Here is a 23,214-nt window from a genome sequence, read left to right on the forward strand (position 1 = left end):
TCAACGAATGAACTGATGGACTTTGGTTTCAGCTGTTTGAACCACAGTCGAGCTACATCAGTCAATGTAAGAGAAAAGGCCCGGCACATTACTGCATCCGAGGCATCGTGGAGTTCCATATAAGTTCTGAAGCACTCAATATGCTCGGTCGGGTCAGTCTTGCCGGTGAAAGGAGTGATTTGAGGTAATCGAAACCTCTCGGGCAGTCGGGCCTTCAGTACCGAGTCCACAAAAGGGGATGCCTTCGCTTCGGACCCGATTGAATATACATTCCGGCCGTGTTTTATGTCCGCCATCTCTTTTGCCATCTCTTCCCGCACTTCTTTTTTCAAGTTTTGAATGTCGGCCTTCCAAGGTTCGCTGCTTTCTGCAGTGCCTTCCATGGAAGGGCGATTGCGCCTTCTTCGCTCTATTTCGTGCCGAAGATCAGTCGGGGGCAGGGAAGCGTTGGCTGACTGCGCTGGAGATGGTTCTGATCCGCCTAGGGGTTGGCTTGGGCGGACAGATTGCGGCGCGGAAGGTTGAGGATCAACCGCTGTAGTTGGCGCCCGTGCCGTCTCCCCTTGAGGATGCGGGAGCGGCTGCATTTGTTGCTGATACATTCGTTCCAGCATCTGTTTCATCATATTCATATCAGATCGGATTTCCTGAACCTCTTTATCCAGCCGTCCATCGTCGCGATCCCGTTGATTGTTGCTTGTCCGGGTCGCTCCTCGTTGGCGGTTGTTAGGCGGGTTCTGGGCAGCGGAGGCCGCGATTGGACCCACTGGTCCTTCAATATCATTCAAATCTTCCTCTGGGACCGTCCTTCTAGTCATTACCATTGGAATCAATATAGTGGTGCGAGATGGCTTTCTTGCACGTTTCCCACAGACGGCGCCAAACTGTTGATGCAAATATCTTGGTTCGTCCTCCTGGACCCTCGTTTACCTGCACAGAAAGAGGACAAAGGAGACCCTGGCTAGAGCAGGGGACCCTCCGATGCCAAAGTCAGGCCTGGACCCGGGGTCTGAAAGTATTGAAAGGGTTTTAGAGAGATTTTTTCGTACCTCTCAAGGTGAGGGCCCCCCTTCTTTTATAGCTGCTGGAGCATTCAATCGTACAAGGATTCTCTTCCTGATATTGTGCGCGGGATCTTCTCCTGGGATCACGGAAACAGGATCGTGCCCGTCTCGTGCCTTCATCCGATCCCGTGAGCTTCGGGATCGGGAATCTCATCCCAAGACATCCGGGGTGCGGCTTCATCTCGTGACGGTCGATCCGATAAAGAGGTCCGCCCGAAGCATGCCCGAGACACTGACGACTCGCCAGGGCCGACTCAACCTTTGTCTCGGTCTAACAAATAATGCCTCGGATTTGACACATCCTTTGGTGACCCGAGGCATTAAGTCCGAGTCTGCGGACTTGTATGTTTTGTCCCCAACAATAACCATCACACAAGAAAACATCTTATTTCTTACAGCTTCCTTCTATTACATTTGACTTTTTATCACCAATCCTAGAAATCTACATTCTAGATAAGCATCGATTCCACACACTGACCTATGTATATATCACAACAAGAAAAGCATCTCTGTGCTTGATTATTTTCATACAATAGACACACAGTAATAATGTTCTGACCATTACACGCCCACAACCTCAATAATTTTCACACACCCGATTATATCTTGAGATTCATCAGTTGACATAATGTAAGTGCATGAAATGACTCCAGAGAGAAAGAAGGCCCACCAACAGATAGCTCCTGAGCCACATGGTGCATGGTTGGCCGAGAGTTTGGATCTGGCCGAATGCATGCAAGTGCCATTGACACAGCAAATATGACCTCCTGTGCAACCTCCACCGTAGGATCAGAGAGACGTTGGTCCAGCATATCCTTTAGCAGTGTATCATCTCTATTTGGTGATGACAAAGAGGAGATGAGCTCCCCAGGATGCCTTCCCATCATCACTTCAAGTGCCACAACACCAAAGCTATATACGTCGCATTTTTCAGTCACCCTCATTGTATATGCAAGCTCTACAAGAAAGAAGATAGTTCAATCATGTTCTTTACCCTTTGTAATTATCAATAGATAAACTCTTATTAATATATCAAACTAACCTGGGTTTCTTAATTATCTAGGTTTCATATCTTTTACGCTTTTGTGCACTAACCCCTAGGCATCTTTACAGGCTAAGCATGTGCCAAGAGATGTGTTTGGTACATCTAGTAGGTGCAAAAGATGGGCTAAACTTTCAGATGACCCACTCATCAGGCATACCACATATATATTGAGTGCATACTGTTTGCTGCTGCTGCTGCTTTTTTTCTTCGAAACCATCCATTGGTGTTGGCCTACCTGATAAGGGGACCAACTTAAACATTGTGTCAGGTCATCTGCATGGTTGGGCCTACTTTTATGTCCACCTTAGATCTCCAAGATGTGTGAGAAGTTGGCATGTGTGAACAAGACTGTAATGGTGTCCACCCAAGAGTATCTATGATATTCTACTAAGGCTTTAAGTCTGTACTGATGAGTTCCATAGTTCCCAGATAGACTATCAAGAGAGAGAAAAAGAAGAAGAAAGAAGCAACTGTACACATTCAACAAAGAAAGATCATAAATTCAATGTCTGGCATTTTCCAAGATAGGAACTTCTTTTGTTGTGCGGGGCATTCATTGTGTGGTACATCACATGGACAATTTAGATCTTAGAACTATGGATCCCTTGTACAATGGAGAAAATCCAACCATGCTCTGGGATCTATTGGCAGAGCATTGCATCATGCCATGTTTCCTGATGCATCATGCCCTGTTTTCAATCATTTCCTTCAATAACAATAACTCATCCATCTAAACTTGGTATTCTCGTAAATCAATCTCGACCATATGAAAACATGCCCCATATTGTAGATAGAAAAGATCCCATAAACGATACTTATAGAAGGATTCTATCCAACCATTTGGTGGCCAACAAATGTATAGTTAAGAAATAGTCAGTGCCATGAATTTAATAATTGATAAAGTATGCTTAAAGTCTGTTTGATAAATGTGAATCACAGTTTAGTTTTACCATATTATCTTTACAAGGCTCTTATAGTCATTGCATGGATTAAGGAATCTTAGAGAGAAAAGGGAAAATTTTCAAACATGAATTTTTCATACATTCCAGTCACCTTCGAATGCCTCATTAATGCAAAATTTTTATAGTACATTATTACTAAAAAATAAAGACTAATTTATAATAAAACTATTAAGTGTTGAGAATGTATTAGTGACTAACCTGGAGCAATGTATCCATATGTGCCTACGAGCGTGGTCCAATTGGACGAATCCGGTATCAGCAATCGCGCAGTGCCGAAATCAGAGACACTAGCCTCAAGTTCTGAATTCAACAGAACATTTTTGCTTGATAGGTCTCGATGGACAATTGGCAGGGTGCAATCATGGTGCATATAAGATAAAGCATAGGCTACACCTTTAATAATCTTCACCCTCAGAGTCCAGTCTAATTGTGCAGCTCGTTCATCATTACTTAGGATGCTTGCCAAGCTTCCCTTTTCCATGTACTCATAGACTAGAAATGAGCATCGAGCGTGTGAGCAAAAACCATAAAGCTTCACAATGTTGCGATGACGGATTTCAGTTAATGCACTTATCTCATTTCTAAAACTTCTTTGATCAGAATGATCACCACCTTCTAGCTGGCGAAGTTTCTTCACAGCTAATGCTTGGCCCGTCGGTAGATTTGCTCTGTAAACTTTTCCATACCCTCCAGTTCCAATGCAGTATTTGTCATCAAAACCCTCTGTTGCCTCCACAATGTCTTCAAACACAACATTTCCATTATAATTCCATATTGAAAATGGATTTCTAGTGCTCCTCTCAAGAACTCCTTTCTCTATATTTTTTCTTCTTTGGTAATAAATGGAAGAAATGCCAAGGATTACAAATAACAAAAACAACGCCACCAAGAGAGGAAGAATAATGAGGACCACAACTCTATGGCCTTTCCTCACATCGCCATGACTGATTGAAGAGGTATTGCAAGGTCTCAAACCTTGCACTTCACCACATAAGCCCTTGTTATTTATGAATGCCTCTGCAGGAGCCTTTTGAAAGCTTTTGCTTTTAGGAAGCGGACCTTCCAAAGCATTGTATGAAAAATCAATGGATTGCAAGCTAACCATCTCTTGAAAAGAAGGCGGAATGGATCCTGACAGCATGTTGCGGGAGAGATTTAACTTTTCCAGCCTAACCAATTTTGCGAGTTGTGGTGATATCTCTCTATTGAGGGAGTTATGACTTAGATCTAGTAAGCCCTGTAGGTATACTAGGTTACCGATCTGAAAAGGAATGCTTCCATTCAAAACATTTTGGCTCAATTTGAGATACTGGAGTTTAGAGCAATCCCCTAATTGAGGTGGTATTGGACCACTTAGGTGATTCATTGACAAGTCAAGAACCTCCAAATTGGATAGGTTTCCAATCTCTTGGGGTAACTGACCAGAAAGCTGGTTATCATTTAAAGTCAAGTTGAACAAAGAAGTCAGCCTCCCAAATTCCTTTGGAATCTCTCCTACTAGATAGTTTGAAGAAAGACCAAGCACACCTAGCTGTGTCAACTGCCCAATCTCTTGAGGAATTCTACCGGTGATCATGTTCCTGGAGAATTGGAGCTTCATCAGGTTTTGGCATTCTCCCCAGTTCGGTGAGAGTTCACCAAACAGCATGTTGTCACTGACGTCCATGTATGTGAGATGCGGGTATACACCAAAGGCTTTCGATACATCTGCAGTGAGTCGGTTTCCATTGAGTAGAACTCTTGTTAAGCTGGTGCAGTTTCTGAAGCTCCTTGGGATCTCACCAGTGAAATGGTTGTTTGGGACAGTGAATTTTTGAAGAGATCCACCATGGCATAACTGAGGCAAGTATCCAGAGAAGTTGTTGTCACCCAGGTAGAGTTCAGAAAGACTTGTCATGTTTGTCATTTCTTGAGGCAAGGAACCAGATAATTGACAGTAAATAAGGGACAAAAAAGTCAGCTTGGTCAAGTTTCCAAAAGTAGGAGGGATAGAACCTATTAGAGGGTTAAAGGACATGTCAATCCCCTTGAGATTCATTAAATTCCCTATTTCTAGTGGAACTGAACCATAAATTTGATTTTTAATGAGCTTGAGGACTGTCAGCTTTGTTAAGTTCCCTAAAGTGGAAGGGATAGAACCTGTTAGACTGTTATTGGACAGATCAAGAACGTCGAGATTCATTAAATTCCCAAATTGTGGAGGAATTGAACCAGAAATTTGGTTGCTGTGGAGATACAAAATTGTAAGGTTCCTCAAATTACCCAAAGCAGGAGGGATCCGACCAGTCAGATTGTTTTGGTACAACGTCAGCTCAACCAAATTCTTGAGATTCCCTAATTCTGCTGGAATTGTGCCTGAAAACTGATTTTTGGATAAATACAAAATTGTGAGCATGGACAAATTACCTAAAGCAGGAGGGATCGAACCACTCAGATTGTTATTATACAATAATAGCTTATTGAGACTCATTAAATTCCCAAGTTCTGGAGGAATAGAACCAGAAATTAGATTTTGAAAGAGGTAGAGGACTGTCAGCTTTGTCAAGTTCCCTAAAGTGGAAGGGATAGAACCTGTTAGACTGTTATTGGACAGATCAAGATTGTCAAGATTCATTAAATTTCCAAATTGTGGAGGAATTGAACCAGAAATTTGATTGCTGTAGAGGAACAACATTGTAAGGTTTCTCAAATTACCCAAAGCAGGAGGGATCCGACCAGTCAGATTGTTTTGGTACAACGTCAGCTCAACCAAATTCTTGAGATTCCCTAATTCTGCAGGAATTGTGCCTGAAAACTGATTTTTGGATAAATACAAAATTGTGAGCATGGACAAATTACCCAAAGCCAGAGGGATCGAACCACTCAGATTGTTATTATACAATAATAGCTTATTGAGACTCATTAAATTCCCAAGTTCTGAAGGAATAGAACCAGAAATTAGATTTTGAAAGAGGTAGAGGACTGTCAGCTTTGTCAAGTTCCCTAAAGTGGAAGGGATAGAACCTGTTAGACTGTTATTGGACAGATCAAGATTGTCGAGATTCATTAAATTTCCAAATTGTGGAGGAATTGAACCAGAAATTTGATTGCTGTAGAGGAACAACATTGTAAGGTTTCTCAAATTACCCAAAGCAGGAGGGATCCGACCAGTCAGATTGTTTTGGTACAACATCAACTTAATTAAATTCTTGAGATTCCCTAATTCTGCAGGAATTGTACCTGAAATCTGATTTGTGTATAAATACAAAATTGTGAGCATGGACAAGTTCCCTAAAGTGGAAGGGATGGAACCATCTAGATGGTTAATGGACAAGTCTAGCTCATTCAAATTCAAAAGATTCCCTATTTCCACAGGTATTGATCCATTTATTTTATTTGCAGACAGATCAAGGGACAAGAGTTTGTGAAGAGTGCCAATATGGGCTGGGATGGTTCCAGTGAGAGTGTTGCCACTGAGATTGAGATGAACGAGGTTTGGAAATGACGGGAAGCTCAAGTTATAGAGCTTACCTTGCAAGCCCGCACTCGGTAGGCTTATCTCTATTACACTTCCAAGGCTGTTGCATGAGATCCCAATCCATTTGCATGGAGAGATTGTGTTGGTGGTAGCATTAGTAGCAGGAAGTGACCATGAGTGGAGAGCTTGTGATGGAAAGAGGCTGGCTTTCCATTTCAAGAGAGCCTCTGCTTCTGGCAGCAGTCCTGCTGTTGCAAATGATGATGTTGCATGGGAAGAAAGAAATGGTAGGAAAAAGAGGAGAAAAGCAAGGGAGAGAGATTTATGTATGGCCATGGCTGCTGTTGCTTATGGTCTGTTATAAACTTATGATAGATATATGGGTATTTATAGGAAAAGCTTGATACATATGGCTTCGATTGCTAACCGACTTATTCTTGTGAGTGAATTAAAAAAATAAAATGAAATAATCTGATACACACATGCTGAAAAGTATTGACTTGTTGTACACATTATTTTAACGGTTTGGATGACAACTGTGCACTTGCACAGAGAATTAACGTCTAACAGAGCATTCTCGTGCTCTGATTTTCTATAATCACATCAGTGCTGATGTCACATGTCTTCCTAACGCTGATATATCCTCTCTATCAGTAAAAACAGAGTGGGGAATGCCAGCACTACACTGGGGAAGCGACCTACCTTAACTGAATGGGTGAACCTGTGATGTTTTTCTTATATTCACTCTGTCCATCCTTTTTAAAGATCCAAAATGTATGTGGGCCACATCACAAGAAATAGTGGAAGATGGAAGCTCCGATCATTGATACCTTACATGCATGCATGAATGGAAGATATGAATAACAGCCTAGTTTTCAACGGTGGTATTCAATTCCTTATAGTTCTTGGCTGCTCTGAACTTCGGAGTTTGAGTGGATGTGAATTAGCTGTGCCCCTTCATAGAAGATGTTCCAGTAGGTGGTAGTTATATGTGTTCTGCCACCATCTATGTGTGACATCCATTCCTTCCATCAGATTTCCTACTATGTGGCTCACATGAGTTTTGGATGTGCCTCATCATCAATGGGATCATGTCCTAACATGATCCCAGTGAAATTGATGGACAGAGCTTCTGCATAGGGAATCTACTCTTATCCTAAGCTTTATGAGGCCCACTGATGTCTGTGTTATATCTACTTCATTTATCCATTACATTTGATCATTTTAGGACGTCATTTCAAAAATAAGGCATATTCAAATCTCAATTGGGTCACACCACAAGAAGCAGTGGTGATTGAATGACCACCATCGAAAACTTCTTGTGGGCCACAGAATTTTTGGATCAGTCTGATATTAGTGTTTCTCTTCATCTGCATGGGAATCAACTTATTAATGGTTTTCGATGGCATATAAACATAAGGCAGGTCTTTGGAAAGTTTCAACGTGGGCATTTCTATTCCCACTATTTCATGTGGTGCGGCTTTGAGTCTTAATCAATTTTAACATCACCTCCTAGCATGGGCTGGCACAAGGAATGGAGTAAAACTGACATCACGGCTGCCCTCATAGAGCTTAAAGTCACATGTGATTCTCTTAACCCTGGGTTAGAGGTGAGCCGTGCGATTAGGGAGGGACTGGATGGTTTTTGGACTGTCTTTTTTTTATTTTTTTATTTTTGGGCGCTGTGAGATTTCTGGGAGTGGCCATGGCTCTGATGGATGGGTTTGGGCCCTGACTCTACTTTTCAAGATTCCTAGTGGAACCTTGGACTGGTTAGGTTTAAGCCCTAATTCTACTTTTTGAGTCAAGTCTTTATCTCTTTTAGTTGGGTGCTGACAGATTTTGAAAGTTTTAGGCCCATGACTGGATGGGTTTGGACCAGATTCTAGTTTAAGAGTCAAGTATCCTCCTACTTTTGAGTCACGTCCCCACCTTTTCAGGGAGCTACTAGATTCCAAGGGCCCATTTGGATGGCACCCTCCCAAGGGGTGTTTGAGCCCTAAGAGCAGTTTTGTTATAAACAGCAATTGATGATCTGACTTTGCAAAATCCCCTTCTTCTTCTTCTTCTGCTTGACAAAATAGACACTATAAAACAAACTGACAAAAAAAAAAAAAAAAAAAAACTAATATGTGGAAATGTATGAAAATGGACCTCAAAATCATCAAAGAAGTAGGCTGCCAAGTGCCAACTCATCCGAAAAAGCAGGTTTGGACCACCTTTTCCAAAAACCCTATTGTGGAAGTGCATCCAACTGGCCCTAAATCACCAGAAAAGAATCTGTCTTATGCATCCCTGTATCATTATTTTTTTTAAGTGATGCAGTCAAGTGTTGTAAAACCCAGACAGTGATTATGACATCCACCCCCCGCAATAGTTGCACCATGACCAACTTGGCCAGATCACCCAAAAATCCAATCCAGCTCATCCAACCATCAGGTAGGTCATCTTATAAAACTATAATACACCAAAAAAAAAAAAAATCCAATTGCAGTCGGTCCCACACGGTAAGATGAGAAACTTTATGTAGGTGAAAACGTTTTCCACAGGTGATGACGTGAACAAGCTTCATCCCCGTGAATAACTACTGCATACAGTGTCACAGAGATGGGCCCCAAATGGTGTGTATCATGGAGATGTGGCTTGGTTACTGACCCGATCACCAGCCCGCTAGCTGGTGTCAAAGCTCCATGGGCCCTACCATAATTTATGTGTTTTATCTAGGCAGTCCATCAATTTTGCCAGCTTATTTTAGGGCATGAGCCTAAAAATGAAGCAGATCCAAACCTGAAGTGGGCCACACCACAGGAAACAGTGGGGATTGAATGCATCCAAAACTCTAATGCGCCACAAAACAGTGGGGATGGAAACACTCACCTTTGACACTTCATTGGGCCCACCATGATATTTATATGACATCCAAACTGTTCATACAGTTTCAATTATACCCATAAGGATGAACAGAATACATGATAACACAAATATTAGACTGATACAAAACATCAGTGACCCTAGGGGAGGTTTCAATGGTAAGCGTTCAATCATCACTTTTTCCTGTGGCATGGCCCACTTCAGTCTAGGGTCCGTAACATTTTTGGGTGAGCTGGCCAAAGTATCACACGCACATCACGGTGGACCCCACAGCTTTTTGCTTACACCGGCTCTATGTAACTGCAATTGTAGGAATGGGCTCCCTACAGCTCTGTTTTTACATGGCCCCACAGCTTTTCGTTTACATGGGACCCTCAGCACGGGTTCTACACAATCCATAAAACACCTAAGAGCTGTGGGGCCCACCAGTTCTATATATAAAATCCACTCCATTCATGGGGTTCCATCCATGAGTCTTGATTGTGAGGCGAAAATAAAAATAAAAAATCATAGTGATCCACAACTTAAGTGGCCACCCCTATGGAATAATGGAAGGGATGCCAACCATAAGTCTGTATCTTTCGTCAAACCCATTATCCAAGTGTAACCAACAGGCATAAAATGAATGTACAGAGACAGCCTGATAAAAAAACTCAGGTGGTCCATTCTCTATATACTTTGAGGTTTTAGTAGAAGCTTAACAATGCTCCAATTGGGGCTAAAATGAAATAATATTCTTTTGTGATTTCAAGTATGAAGACTACTGTCTTAGGCTTTAAGGCTGCATTTGGATCATAAGTCATACCGCCCATCCACAGTTTCTAACATTATTTTAACGATTTGGATTATGACTATGTGCACTTGCACAGAGGATTAACATCTAACAGAGAATTCTCGTTTTCTGATCTATATGTGATCATGTCAGGACTATTTCCTATTGTGTGACCCATTTGAGTTTATGATCTGACTCGTAATTGGGCTCATCTCCAAAAGTGATCTGGTGAAATCTATTTTTGTGTTTTATCCATTGCGCTTGTCCATTTTTCAGACGCATATTCAAATCTCAACGGCTCACTTTAGTTGCTGAATCTTCCTGATTTTTAACATTACCCCCTAGCATGGGCTGGGACAGAGAATGGAGTAACACAGACGTTACAACTGCCCTCATAGAGCTTAAAAGTCACATACATGTGATTCTCGTAACTGGGGTTAGAGGCGATTCGCATCAACAATATTCCAAGGAGTGTGATTTGGGTGGGACTGGATGGTTTTGGACTTGACTTCTACCTTTAGAGTCAAATCTATTCTTTTGCTACGAGCATCAAGATTTCAGAATAGTGGGACCTGAACTGGATGGATTTGGGCCCCTATTTTACTTTTCAAGTCAGGTCTTCCCTCCTTTTAAAGGGAAAGTCTTCTCTTTCTTTTTTTTTTTTTTTGTTTCTTTTTTTTTTTTTTAAGGTGCTAGCAGATTTCAATGAGTTGGGCCCATGACTGGATGGGTTTGGGCCCAGATTCTACTTTAGAGTTAAGTCTGCCCTGACTTTTGAGTCACGTCCCCCTTTTTTTTAGGGAGCTACTAGATTCCAAGGGGGAGCGGATTAGATGAGACCCGGGTCTACCAATGTGGGTAATGGGACCCTGACTGTCGGGCTCATAATGATGTATGTGCCTTAAATCCACACCATCCAACCGTTTTGAAAGATCATTTTAGGGCATTATCCCAAAAAGGATGTAGATATCAGATCTTATGTAGACCATGCCACATGAAACAGTAGTAAAAAAAAAAAAAAAAAGAACCCGAGTAATATAAATGTTCAGAATCTTCATATGCAAGCTTGGTAAACTAATAACAAGATTTAACGGTTGTTTTGTAACCCAATTTTTTCATGCCATATGAAACTTGGTTTTAATAGAGAACAAAATGAGTCACCCACCAATACATGCATATTAAAATTGACTTATTAGTCCTCGATATTCAATTTCAAAGCATTGAAAAAAAAAAACATAAATGTATTAAGGTGTTCAAGGTTTAGAATTAGTTCCGACTACGAAATCCAAGTTTGACTTGCCTAGTCAGTAACAACTTTGTTGTTTCTTAATGAAATTGAGGGCCAAGATCAGTAATCATGAGACCATTCAAACCTAGTCAAATAACATGCATTCTGAGTGAATCAATGATTCCTGGTGTTGAATCAATAACAAATATTTTGAAAGTTTTGGGCCCATAACTGGATGGGTTTAGGCCCAGATTCTACCTTAAGAGTCAAGTCTCCCACTACTTTTGAGTCAGGTCCCCTTTTTTTAGAGGAAACGGACTGGATACTCCCCCTGCCACCAGCCAATGGTTAGTGGTCGATGCTCTATGGGCCCAACCACGATGTATGTGTTTCATCCATGCCGTCCATCTAACATATTCATAAGGCGATTCTTACATGCATGAATGGAAAATATGAATATCAGCCTAATACAAAACTTCTATGATTCTAAAAGAAATTTTCAACGGTGGTATTCAATTCCTTTATTTCTTGCCTGCTCTGAACTTCGGAGATGAATGGATGTGAATTGGCTGTGCCCCTGCATAGAAGATGTTCCAGTAGGTGGTAGCTATATGTGGTCTGCCACAATCTATGTGCAACATCCATTCCGTCCATCCGTTTTGCAGGTTCATCTTAGGACTATTTCCTATCATGTGGCCCAGCTGAGCTTTGGATCTGCCTCATCATGATTGGGCTCATGTCCTAACGCGATCCCAGTGAAATTGATGGGCAGAGCTTCTGCCTTGGGAGCTCCCAGTATGTTGGGGCACAGGAAAGTGGCATCAAATGCAAATTGCCCGTAATTAGAGGTTAAAGGAATCTACTCTTATCCTAAGCTCAATGAGGCCCACTGTGATGTCTGTGTTATATCCTTTTCATTTATCCATTGCATTTGCTCATTCTAGGAACTCAGTTAAAAAATATTCAAATCTTAAATGGGCCACACCACAAGAAGCAATGGTGATTGATCAACCACTATCGAAAACTTCTTGTGGACCACAGAAGTTTTGGATCAGTCTGATATAAGTGTTTCCCTTCATCTGCATGGGAATCAACTTATTAGCCGTTTTAGATGGCATATAAACATAAGGTGGGCCTTTGGAAAGTTACAACGTGAGCATTTCTATCCCCACTATTTCATGTGATGTGGCTCTGAATCTTCATGAATTTAACATCACCTCCTAGCATGGGCTGCTGGCAAAAGGTATGAAGTAACACAGACGTCACAGCTGGCCTCATAAAGCTTAAAGTCACATGTGATTCTCGTAAACCTAGGTTAGAGGCGAGTCCCACGATGTCTTCCACGTGTAAAGTACTCTCTTTCTTTTATTTATTTATTTAATAGGGTGCTGTGAGATTTATGGAAGTGGCCATATATGGCTCTGATGGAAGAGTTTGGGCCCTGATTCTACTTTTGGAGATTCCTAAAGGGACACTGGACTAGATGGGTTTAAGCCCTAATTATATTTTTCAAGTCAAGTCTTCCCTTCTAGCTTTTAGAGTCTTTAAGTCATTTATCTTTTTTAGTTGGGTGTTGGTAGATTTTGAAATTTTTGGGCCCATGACTAGATGGGTTTGGGCCCAGATTCTACTTTAAAAATCAAGTCTCCCCTTACTTTTGAGTCACGTCTCTCCTTTTTTAGGGAGCTACTAGATTACAAGGGCCTGTTTGGATGCACCGTACCAAGGGGTGTTTGAGCCCTAAGAGCAGTTTTGATCCAAACCACAATTTATGATGTGACTTTGCATAATCCCCTTCTTATGCTTGACAAAATAGATGCTATAAAACAAACCGGCAAATAACACTAATTTGTGGAAGTGTATGAAAATGGACCCCAAAATCATCAAAGAAGTAGGCTACCAAGTGCCAACTCATCCGAAAAAGCAGGTTTAGACCCCTTTTCCGAAAACCCCTATCGTGGAAGTGCATCCAAAAGGCCCTAAATCACCATAGAAGAATCTCGTTTTATGCATCCCTGTATCGTTTTTTTTTTTAAAGTGATGTAGTCAAGCATTGTAAAGGCCAGATGATTATGAGATCCAACCCCTGCAATAGTTGCACCAGGACCATCTCAACTAGATCAGCCAAAAATCTAGCTGGTCCAATCATCAGGTACAAACAACGCAGTCGGCCCCACACAGTAGGATGAATAACTTTCAGTAGATGAAAACATTTTCCACCTTGATGATGTGAACAAGCTTCATGAGCGTGAATAACAACTGCATGCAGGTGAATTAGCGTTGCAGAAATGGGCCCCATATGGTGTGTACCATGGAGATCATTTTGGTTGGTGACCCTATTACCAGCCAGCTATCTGGTCTCAAAGATCTGTCAGCCCTACCATAATTTATTTGTTTAATCCATGTAGTCCATCCATTTTGCCAACTTATTTTAGGGCATGAGATCCAAACCTCAAGTAGACCACTCCACAGGAATCAGTGGGGATTGAACGTATCCAAAACTCTAGTCGGCCACACCACACAAACAGTGGGGATAGGAACACTCACCATTGACACTTCCTTGGGCCCATGATGATGTTTATATGATAACTTCCTCATGCGGGTGATTAAGTGTTGCAGAAATGGGCACGGACGTGGTTTGGCTGGTGACCTGAACACCAACCAGCTAACTGGTGTCAAATCTGTGGGCCCTACCATGATGTATGTGTTTTATCCATATAGTCCATCTATTTTACGAGAGCCCAAAAATATGCAGATCCAAACCTCAAATGGACCATACCACAGTAAACAGCAAGGGAGAATGATGTCTGCCATTGAAACCTTGGTGGGGCTTACATTGATATTTATTTGTTATCCAATCTGTTCACCAGGTCACACAGGCCTGGAGGAAGGGAAAATACAAATATCAGCTTAATTCTTCAAAACTTTTGTGGGCCCTATGAAGTTTTCAACAGTATGCATTCAATCCTCACCGTTTCCTGTGGTATGGTCCACCTGAGATTTAGACATGCCTTATTTTTGGGCTCATGACCGAAAACGTGATAACAAAATGGATGGACGGTGTGAATAAAATATATACATCATGGTGGGGTCCACAGAGCTTTAACACCTACTAGCTGGCTGATGTTCGGCTCACCAGCGAAACTGCGTCCCTGTAAGACACCCACGCAGTTGCAACAATGCTACCATGGGTGGTAGCAATCCAAAATCCACCACCACCCACCTCCCCCATCCAAACCGTGCATCAAGTTCTCCTTATCAACTAATGAGGGACCCACAAAATTGGGTTGATCCAATCAAGTGGGTCATACCATTATGAACTAAAACCATAGAAAAGCATCCCGGAAGCAGTGATTGGGCTCACTTCCTAACCTGATCAGGTGAACGAGTGGATTTTTCATGGACATTTCCATGGGCCCCACAAAGCTTCTTCCATATGGGGTTCTCTGTATGCAGAGGCACAAGAAAATCATATCTTATATCAACTCTGTCTTCACTAGCTCATTTTAGGACCTGGTTTCAAAATCTATCAGATTCAAATCTCAAATTGGCCTCACCACCAACCACCACCGAAACCTTCACGTCGAGCACACAAGTTTTGGATCAGGATGATATTGGTGTCTCCCTTCATCCATGAGGGAATCAACTTATGAATGGTTTTGGATGGCATTTAAACATCAGGTGGACCTTAGGGCAGTTTCAACATGGGTGTTCCCATCTCTAGTAATTCATGTAGTGTGGCTCATTTTAGTTTTTGAATCTTCCTTATTTTTAACATCACTTCCTGTCATAGTTTGGCATAACAAATAGAAGGGATCGGATGTAACACAGACGTTGCAACACTCCCATAGAGCTTAAGGCTTTAGGGGATTCTATAACCTCGGGTAACAGGCAAGTCTCATGTGTGATATTCCAAGGAGTGGAGTCCAGTACTTGATGATTTTGGAACATATTTCTATGTTTAGAGTATAGTCTCCTTGTTAAATTGGGTGATGTGACATTGTCAGTAGTTGGGCATGGGACTGGAAGGCTTTAGCCCCTCTTTTGTAAGAAGCATCGAGAATCCAACATAGGACTGGATAGGTTTGGGCCCAGGCATTGCTTTTACAGTTAAGTCACTCCTTTTAAAAGTCAAAGTCTTCTTCTTTTATTTGGTGCTGCCGCGCGTAACAGTTGGGCTCGTGATTATGTAGGTTTGGACATAGATTCTACTTTTATAGTCAGGTCTTCCCAACTTTTAGTATTTTAAGTCCTCTTTTATTGTTGGTTCTGCTGGGTACAAGGAGTGGGATGAATTAGTGTTGTAGAAGCAGGCCCCATATATATGGTGTGTATCATGGTGATGCAGTTTGGCTGGTGACCCGAACACCAGCCCAGCCAGCTAGTTGGTGTCAGAGCTCTGTGGGTCCTACCATAATCTGTGTTTTATACATATAAAGCATCCATTTTGCCGGCTTATTTTAGGGCATGAGCCCAAACCTCGAGTGGACCACAACACAGGAAACAGTGAAGATTGAACACATCCAAAACTCTAGCGCACCACACCACACAAAATAGTGGGGATGGAAACACTCACCGTTGGCACTTCCTTGAGCCCACAGTGATCATCCAAACTGTTGGTACAGTTATAGTTATTCCCACAAGGATGAACATATAACACAAATATTAGACTGATCCAAAACTTCAGTGACCCAGGGAAGGTTTCAATGGTATGTGTTCAATCACCACTTTTTCCAGAGGCATGGCCCACTTGAATCTTGTGTCCACCTCATTTTTGGGCGAGCTGGCCAAACTGATGGACAGAGTGGATGTCACCCGCACATTCTGGTGGGCCCTACAGCTTTTTGCTTACATGGACTCCACGTAATGGAAGTTGTAGGAAAAGGCTATCGTCCATCACTTGTTTTACATGTTCACGCAAAGCTTTGGTTTAGACAGGATCCCTCCAATACCGGTCTTACATGTTCTCACAGCTTTGGTTTACATGGGACCCTTAACACCGGTTCTAGGCAATGCATAAAACAACCAACAACTGTGCAGCCCATCAGTTCTATATGTAAAATACACTACATTCATGACAGTGGGCTCATGTCAAAATGTTATATCGTGAAATTGATGAGCTTCCTCCTATAGGGGGCTCCCTGTATGCTATCTCACATGAAAGTGGCATCAAATGCTAATTGCGCATAATCAGAAGTTACGCGAATCTACTCTTATACTAAGCTCCATGAGACGGACAAAAAAAAAAAAAAAAAAGCTATATGATGCCCACACTCTGATCCATATCTCAAGTGGTACACTGGGTGAAGATGGTTCGTTTCAACAGGTCTTGGTATTGATTCCCTAGTGGGGGTGGCTAACAGTGGAGTGTGTACTGACAGTGGGGTGTGTACTAACAAGCTAACCCAAAAAATAAAAAAATAAAAAAAAAGCTCTGAGGCCCACTGTGATATCTGTCTTATTAATTTTCACTTTGTTTAACCATTGCACGCTTGCTCAATTTTAAACGTTATATGCAAAAAAAAAAACAAAAAAACAAAAAAAAATAAAAAAAAACAAACAAAAGGCATATTCAAATCCCAAATGGGCCACGCTAAAAGAAGCAATGGTGATTGAACAATCACCATAGAAAATTTCTTATGAGCCATAGAAGTTTCAGATTAGGCTGATATGGGTGTTTCCCTTCATTCGCATGGGAATCAACTTATGAACACATTTGGATGACGTGTAAACATCATGTGGCCCTTTGGAAAGTTTCAACGTGGGAGAGAGAGATGCTCACCTGCCCACTACTTCTCACTGGAGAACTCGTGAGAACTTTTTCAGAACTCATCACATGTGATGTGGGCCCAAAATCTGAACCGTCCATATGATGCAGCACCCCATGAAACCCATAAAGCCCGAATTTCACCCTTATCCAATACTTTGTTAGGCCATGGTAAAAGAGAGAGACAAATCAAGGGAGGAAACAATTTCTTTTTTTCATGGAACACTAAGGTTTTGGATCAGAGTAAAAGTTGGATCCTAGTGGTCTCATGGGGTGCTACATTACATGGACGGTTCAAATTTTTGGCCCACATCACATGTGATGAGTTCTGGAAAGTTCTCGTGAATTACGGTAAGAAGTGGGCAGTTAAGCATTCCTCTCTCTCTCTCTCTCTCTCTCTCATTTATATATATATATATATATATATATATATATATATATATATATATATATATATATATAAATGAGAGAGAGAGAGAGAGGAACGCTCAGCTATGCACCGGTTCGCACGTCATTATGTGCGAACCTTCCTATCAACCGTCGGATAAGGTAGACGGTCTGGATAAAGGCGCTCTTAGCGCGAGCTTAAAAAAGCGCGTTTCCTTCTCTCGCACGCCTCTTCAATGATGCGGCGAAAGCCTTTTCACATAAAATTCTTTCGCTGGGATACTTAGGTGGGTCCCACCAAGATGTTAATGATAAATCCACGCCGTCTATGTATTTTTAAAAATAATTTTATGGTATGAACCCAAAACTGAGGTATATCAAATTCTTAAGTGGGCCACACAGTGTTGATTAAACTCTCACCATTAAAAACTTCCCGGGGTTACCAAATTTTTGGATCAAGCTGATATTTGTTTTTTTATTTTTTTTTTTCCATCATCTAGGTCTGCATGACCTAATCTACAGATTGGATGTCAAATAAATATCACAGTGGCCCCTAAAAAATATTTAACGGTGAGAATCATTATCACCGCTGCTTCTTGTGGTGTGGTCCACTTGGGATTTGGACCTGTCTCAGTTTTGGGATAATGCACTGAAATGATAAGGAAAAATGGATGGACGGGGTAGATTTCTCAAAAACATCATGGTTAGCCTTACCTAGATTTCTAATGAACTTTGCAAATTAAATGCGTAATTAGAGGCAGATTTGATTTCCTATGAAAGCCTTTTGGTAGGAAGATCTCGCGCAAGGATGCTGGGTGGGGCCCATCACCATGTTTTTAGGAAATATACTCCGTTCATCCATTTGCCGAGCTCATTTTAGGAAAATCTACAAAAAACGAGGTGGATCCAAAACTAAAGTGAGCCACACCAAAGGGAAAATTGGAGAAAGAAATACCTACCGTTGAAACCTTCCTGGGCTCTGCCTTGATGTTTATATGCCATCAAAACCATTTATAAGGTCATTAACACAGGGATGAAGTGAAAATATAGAAAATTTATCCTGAAAAAAAAGCTTTTACGATCATAAAAATATTTCAATGGTTCTCACTGAAACCCTACTGTTTCCTCTCGTGTGGCCCAGTCGAGTCTTGGATCCACCTCATTTTTTGTTGCTTGTCATAAAATTAGCTTGCAAAACGGATGAACGGAATATATTTTCCAAAAACATGGTGGTGGGCCCCACCCAGCATCCTTGCCTAGGAACTTCCCGCCGCTTCCGCAGGAAATCCGCGTCACCACAGATGTTGACGCGGATTGAATACTGGCGTAGGTTTAGCCAGAGACTGCTGGAGTGACGTTACCAAGTTCTGTGTGCCCCACATAATATATGTGTTGTATCTCCACCGTTCATATATTTGGAGAGATCATTTTAGGATATGGTCCAAAGAATGAGGTAGATCCAAGGCTGCGGTAGATCCCACCATAGAAAACAGTGATGAGAGTGATGCCCACCGTTGAAACCTTTAAAAGGTCCACATAATTTTTATTTGAGATCCAATCTGTTCACGTGTTAACGCAGGCATGAAAGAAGGGAAAACACAATTGCCATTCATCTAAACCGTTGTATGAGGCAGCTAACCTTCATTCACAGTAGCTGCTACTTATGAGTAGCAGATGGTAGTTTACACATGGTAGTTCTCTAAAGCGCTCAGCACGTGTGAGCCTCAATCAAGTATGCATCCTTCTCCTTATGATAAGAGCCATCCATTTCATCTTACTTGATCAGTGCACGGTCCACTGTTTTGCACCATCTCACATCAGATCTAGGCCCATATTATAACCACTTTCCAGGCCCATATGATGGTCCAGATGGATGTCCATCCCATGGCCCATGGTATGGCCCACATGCTGTCCAATTGTGAGGGCCACATGCTGTCCAGATCTGCGTCCACTTAATGTCTCGATCACAGGTTATTTCCACAGCCAAGATAAGGTCCAATTACAGGCCAAGTTATAGCATGATCATATTAGCTAATATTTGTGTTTTCCCTTCTTTCATGCCTGCGTTAACACATGAACAGATTGGATCTCAAATAAAAATTACGGTGGACCTTTTGAAGGTTTCAACGGTGGGCATCACTCTCACCACTGTTTTCTATGGTGGGGTCCAACGCAGCCTTAGATCTACCTCATTCTTTGGACCATATCCTAAAATGATCTCTCCAAATGTATGGACAGTGGGGATACAACACATATATTATGTGGGGCACACAGAACTTGGTAACGTCACTCCAGCAGTCTCTGGCTAAACCTACGCCAGTATCCAATCTGCGTCAACCTCTGTGATGAGCCGAATTTCCTGCGACAGCCTTTGGTAGGAAGTTCCTGGGCAAGGATGCTGGGTGGGGCCTACCACCATATTTTTGAAAAATATATTCCGTTCATCCGTTTTGCAAGCTAATTTTACGGCAAGCGACAAAAAACGAGGTGGATCCAAGACTCGACTGGGCCACACGAGAGGAAACAGTAGGGTTTCAGTGAGAACTATTGAAATATTTTTATGATCATAAAAGCTTTTTTTCAAGATAAATTTTCTATATTTTCACTTCATCCCTGTGTTAATGACCTTATAAACGGTTTTGATGGCATATAAACATCAAGGCAGAGCCCAGGAAGGTTTCAACGGTAGGTATTTCTTTCTCCAATTTTCCCTCTCGTGTGGCTCACTTTAGTTTTGGCTCCACCTCGTTTTTGATAGATTTTCCTAAAATGAGCTCGACAAACGGATGAACGGAGTATATTTCCCAAAAACATGGTGGTGGGCTCCACCCAGCATCATTGCACAGGAACTTCATGCAAAAGGCTTTCATGGGAAATCAAATCTGCCCCTAATTACGCACGCAATTTGCAAAGTTCATTAGAAATCTAGGTAGGGCCACCCATGATGTTTTTCAGAAATCTACCCCGTCCATCCATTTTTCCTTATCATTTCAGGGCATTATCCCAAAACTGAGGTAGATTCAAATCTCAAGTGGACCACACCACAGGAAGCAGCGGTGATAATGATTCTCACCATTAAATATTTTTTAGGGGCCACTGTGATATTTATTTGACATCCAATCTGTAGATTAGGTCATGCAGACCTAGATGATGGAAAAATAAATAAATTTCAGCTTGATCCAAAAATTTGGTAACCCTAGGAAGTTTTTAATGGTGAGAGTTCAATCAACACTGTGTGGCCCACTTAAGAATTTGATCTACCTCAGTTTTGGGTTCATACCATAAAATTATTTTTAAAAATGCATGGACGGCGTGGATTTATTATTAACATCTTGGTGGGACCCACCTAAGTATCCCAGCGAAAGAATTTTATATGAAAAGGCTTTCGCCGCATCATTCAGTGGGTGTAGAGCCGTGCGAGAGAAGGAAACGCGCTTTTTTAAGCTCGCGCTAAGAGTGCCTTTATCCAGACCATCTACCTTATCCGACGGTTGATAGGAAAGTTCGCACATAATGACGTGCGAACCGGTGCGTAGCTGAGCGTTCCTCTATATATATATATATATATATATATATATATATATATATATAAAAGCACTTGATGGAGCTCACCTGAAATTTGGATGCATCTTAAACTTGGTCTGACCCCTCATCCAAGTGGGACACACATAATGAATGGGCTGAATTTATAAACCACATCTCAGTCGGCCCAACAAATGATTATAAATGTTTTAATGAGAGGGTAACTCCTCTAAACTTTTGTATGTGGTGTGGCCCACATAAGTAATGGATTGACTTGATTTTCAAGCCTGAAACCCACCATGGAATGGTGCATCTTACAGATGGGTAGATGTTTGACACGCATCAAGTGAGGCCCACACAACCCTACGTCATGGGAAGTTCCACGAGGTCAGATATATATATTTTTGGTGCCGTGAGATTTTCAGGATAGCTTTGGGCCAAAGGTTTACATTTTTCTAGTAAGTCTCCTCTTTTACAGAGACCAATCGAGAATCCAAGTAGTGGAGCCCATATCATACTTTTAGAGTGTCTCCCTTACTTCTGAGTCACGTTCCCCATTTCTTGGCCCAATGGTGCATTTATTTATTATTTTTTAAAGTAAGTGCATCCAAACCGGCCCTATGTCATCAAAGAAGAATCTATTTTATGCAGACTTCTATTAATTTTTTAAAGTAATTTTTATCTATGTCATTCATAATTTTCTAAATCATTTTAGGTCATGAGCCAAAAAGTTGAGGCAGATTTAAATCTTAGATGAACCACACCACACAAATCAGTGATGATTGAACGCTCACCATTAAAAAATTATTGCACACAAATGTTTTAGATCAATATGGTCTTCGTGTTTTCTCTTCATCCAGGTTCATGTGACCTATTCAATAGGTTTATGGAAAACAAACATTACAGTAAGCCTTAGGAAGTTTTTAATGATAGGCATTTAATTAATCACCATTGTTTTCTATGGTGTGGTCCACCTAATATTTGGATGTACCTCATTTTTGGGATTACGTTCGAAAATGATTTGGCAAAATAAATGGACAACTTTGATAAAATATAGACAACATGATGGGGTCCATTGAGCACCGACCAATGCTTCCTATCACCCACTTCATGTGTTGTCCCCAAATAATACCAATAGAAAGTTATGATTATTCTATTAAAAAGAATATAGTGCATGGTGCATGGTGCGACTCATCTCACTAATGCACTTTGATCATGAATTAAAGTTCACACCTGTATTATCACCAACTTGTTATAGAATCACTTTATGTCCATGGTCCTGGCTATTCACCTACTCCACTTTATTTTGTGGGGAAAATATTAATTTTTTAGATGGGGCATAGGCGTGATTTTGATTGCGAAAGCTACTTTCATAGGCTTTAAGACGCCATTTGGAACAAAAATTATTTTGCTTCAGATAGTCATGCCTTCGGTGGCTGTCTTGATTTCTACTGATACTTGCTAGTCAACTCACTTGCTAGCCAAAAAAAAAAACCTCATATTGAATCCTAACACTAACATGAATAAGGAGAAGTTTCTCCTTCAACCTCACCATTCCCGTCTTAATTTTTCTTTTCCCTATTCCACCATTAAAAAGCCCCAAACCATAGCAATTGTAACCATTCCATCTCCACCACCTTTAAATAAAACTGCTAAAAAAATTAAAAATAATAAAATTAAAAAAAATTAAAAATCGTGAAACAAAGAAAGGATGAAGATGCAGAGGAAAGAGAGGGAAGAGAGAAGCTGTCGAGGAGGGCAAAGGTGGATCACAACAGTGGAGGTGTTCCCTTTAGCTATAGGCTTTTATCAAGGACAATTGAGAACACCTTCAGGCATTCTCAACTCCAATATATAAAAAAAAGCAATCTGTCTTAGCTCAAGTTTATTAGTCATTTTAAAGTGTTCAACACCTCTTAAATAACATGTTACCACACTAACTTTTGCCACTTAAGCTACTGATTTGTTGCTGTTAGCCAAATCAATAGCTAATGGATGTGTATCCAAACACAGCCTAACTTTGTTTGGTTAGCTACCAAATTAATTAATTTTTGAAAAACAATTTCCCTAATTTATGCTTTCTCCCATGTAGCTGGGCCCAGCAGTTCCAACGGCCATCTCCATTTCTACAAACTCACC

At 41.2% G+C, this 23,214-nt stretch overlaps 1 protein-coding gene across 2 annotated transcripts in view; it reads right to left on the bottom strand.

The window, feature by feature from the left end:
- Positions 1–1,578: 1,578 nt before the first annotated feature.
- LOC131230883 (probable leucine-rich repeat receptor-like protein kinase At1g35710) overlaps positions 1,579–23,214 on the bottom strand; it is a 29,241-nt gene continuing 7,605 nt past the window's right edge. For both annotated transcript variants that reach the window (XM_058226909.1, XM_058226908.1), the window contains 2 exons: positions 3,270–6,341; positions 1,579–2,022 (listed from right to left, as the gene is read on the bottom strand). In XM_058226909.1, the coding sequence (XP_058082892.1) occupies positions 1,664–2,022; positions 3,270–6,341 (3,431 nt within the window). In that variant the 3' untranslated portion in view covers positions 1,579–1,663. The remainder of the gene's footprint in view (positions 2,023–3,269; positions 6,342–23,214) is intronic.

Source organism: Magnolia sinica, chromosome 17 (assembly GCF_029962835.1).
Source record: "Magnolia sinica isolate HGM2019 chromosome 17, MsV1, whole genome shotgun sequence".
Taxonomy (NCBI): domain Eukaryota; kingdom Viridiplantae; phylum Streptophyta; class Magnoliopsida; order Magnoliales; family Magnoliaceae; genus Magnolia; species Magnolia sinica.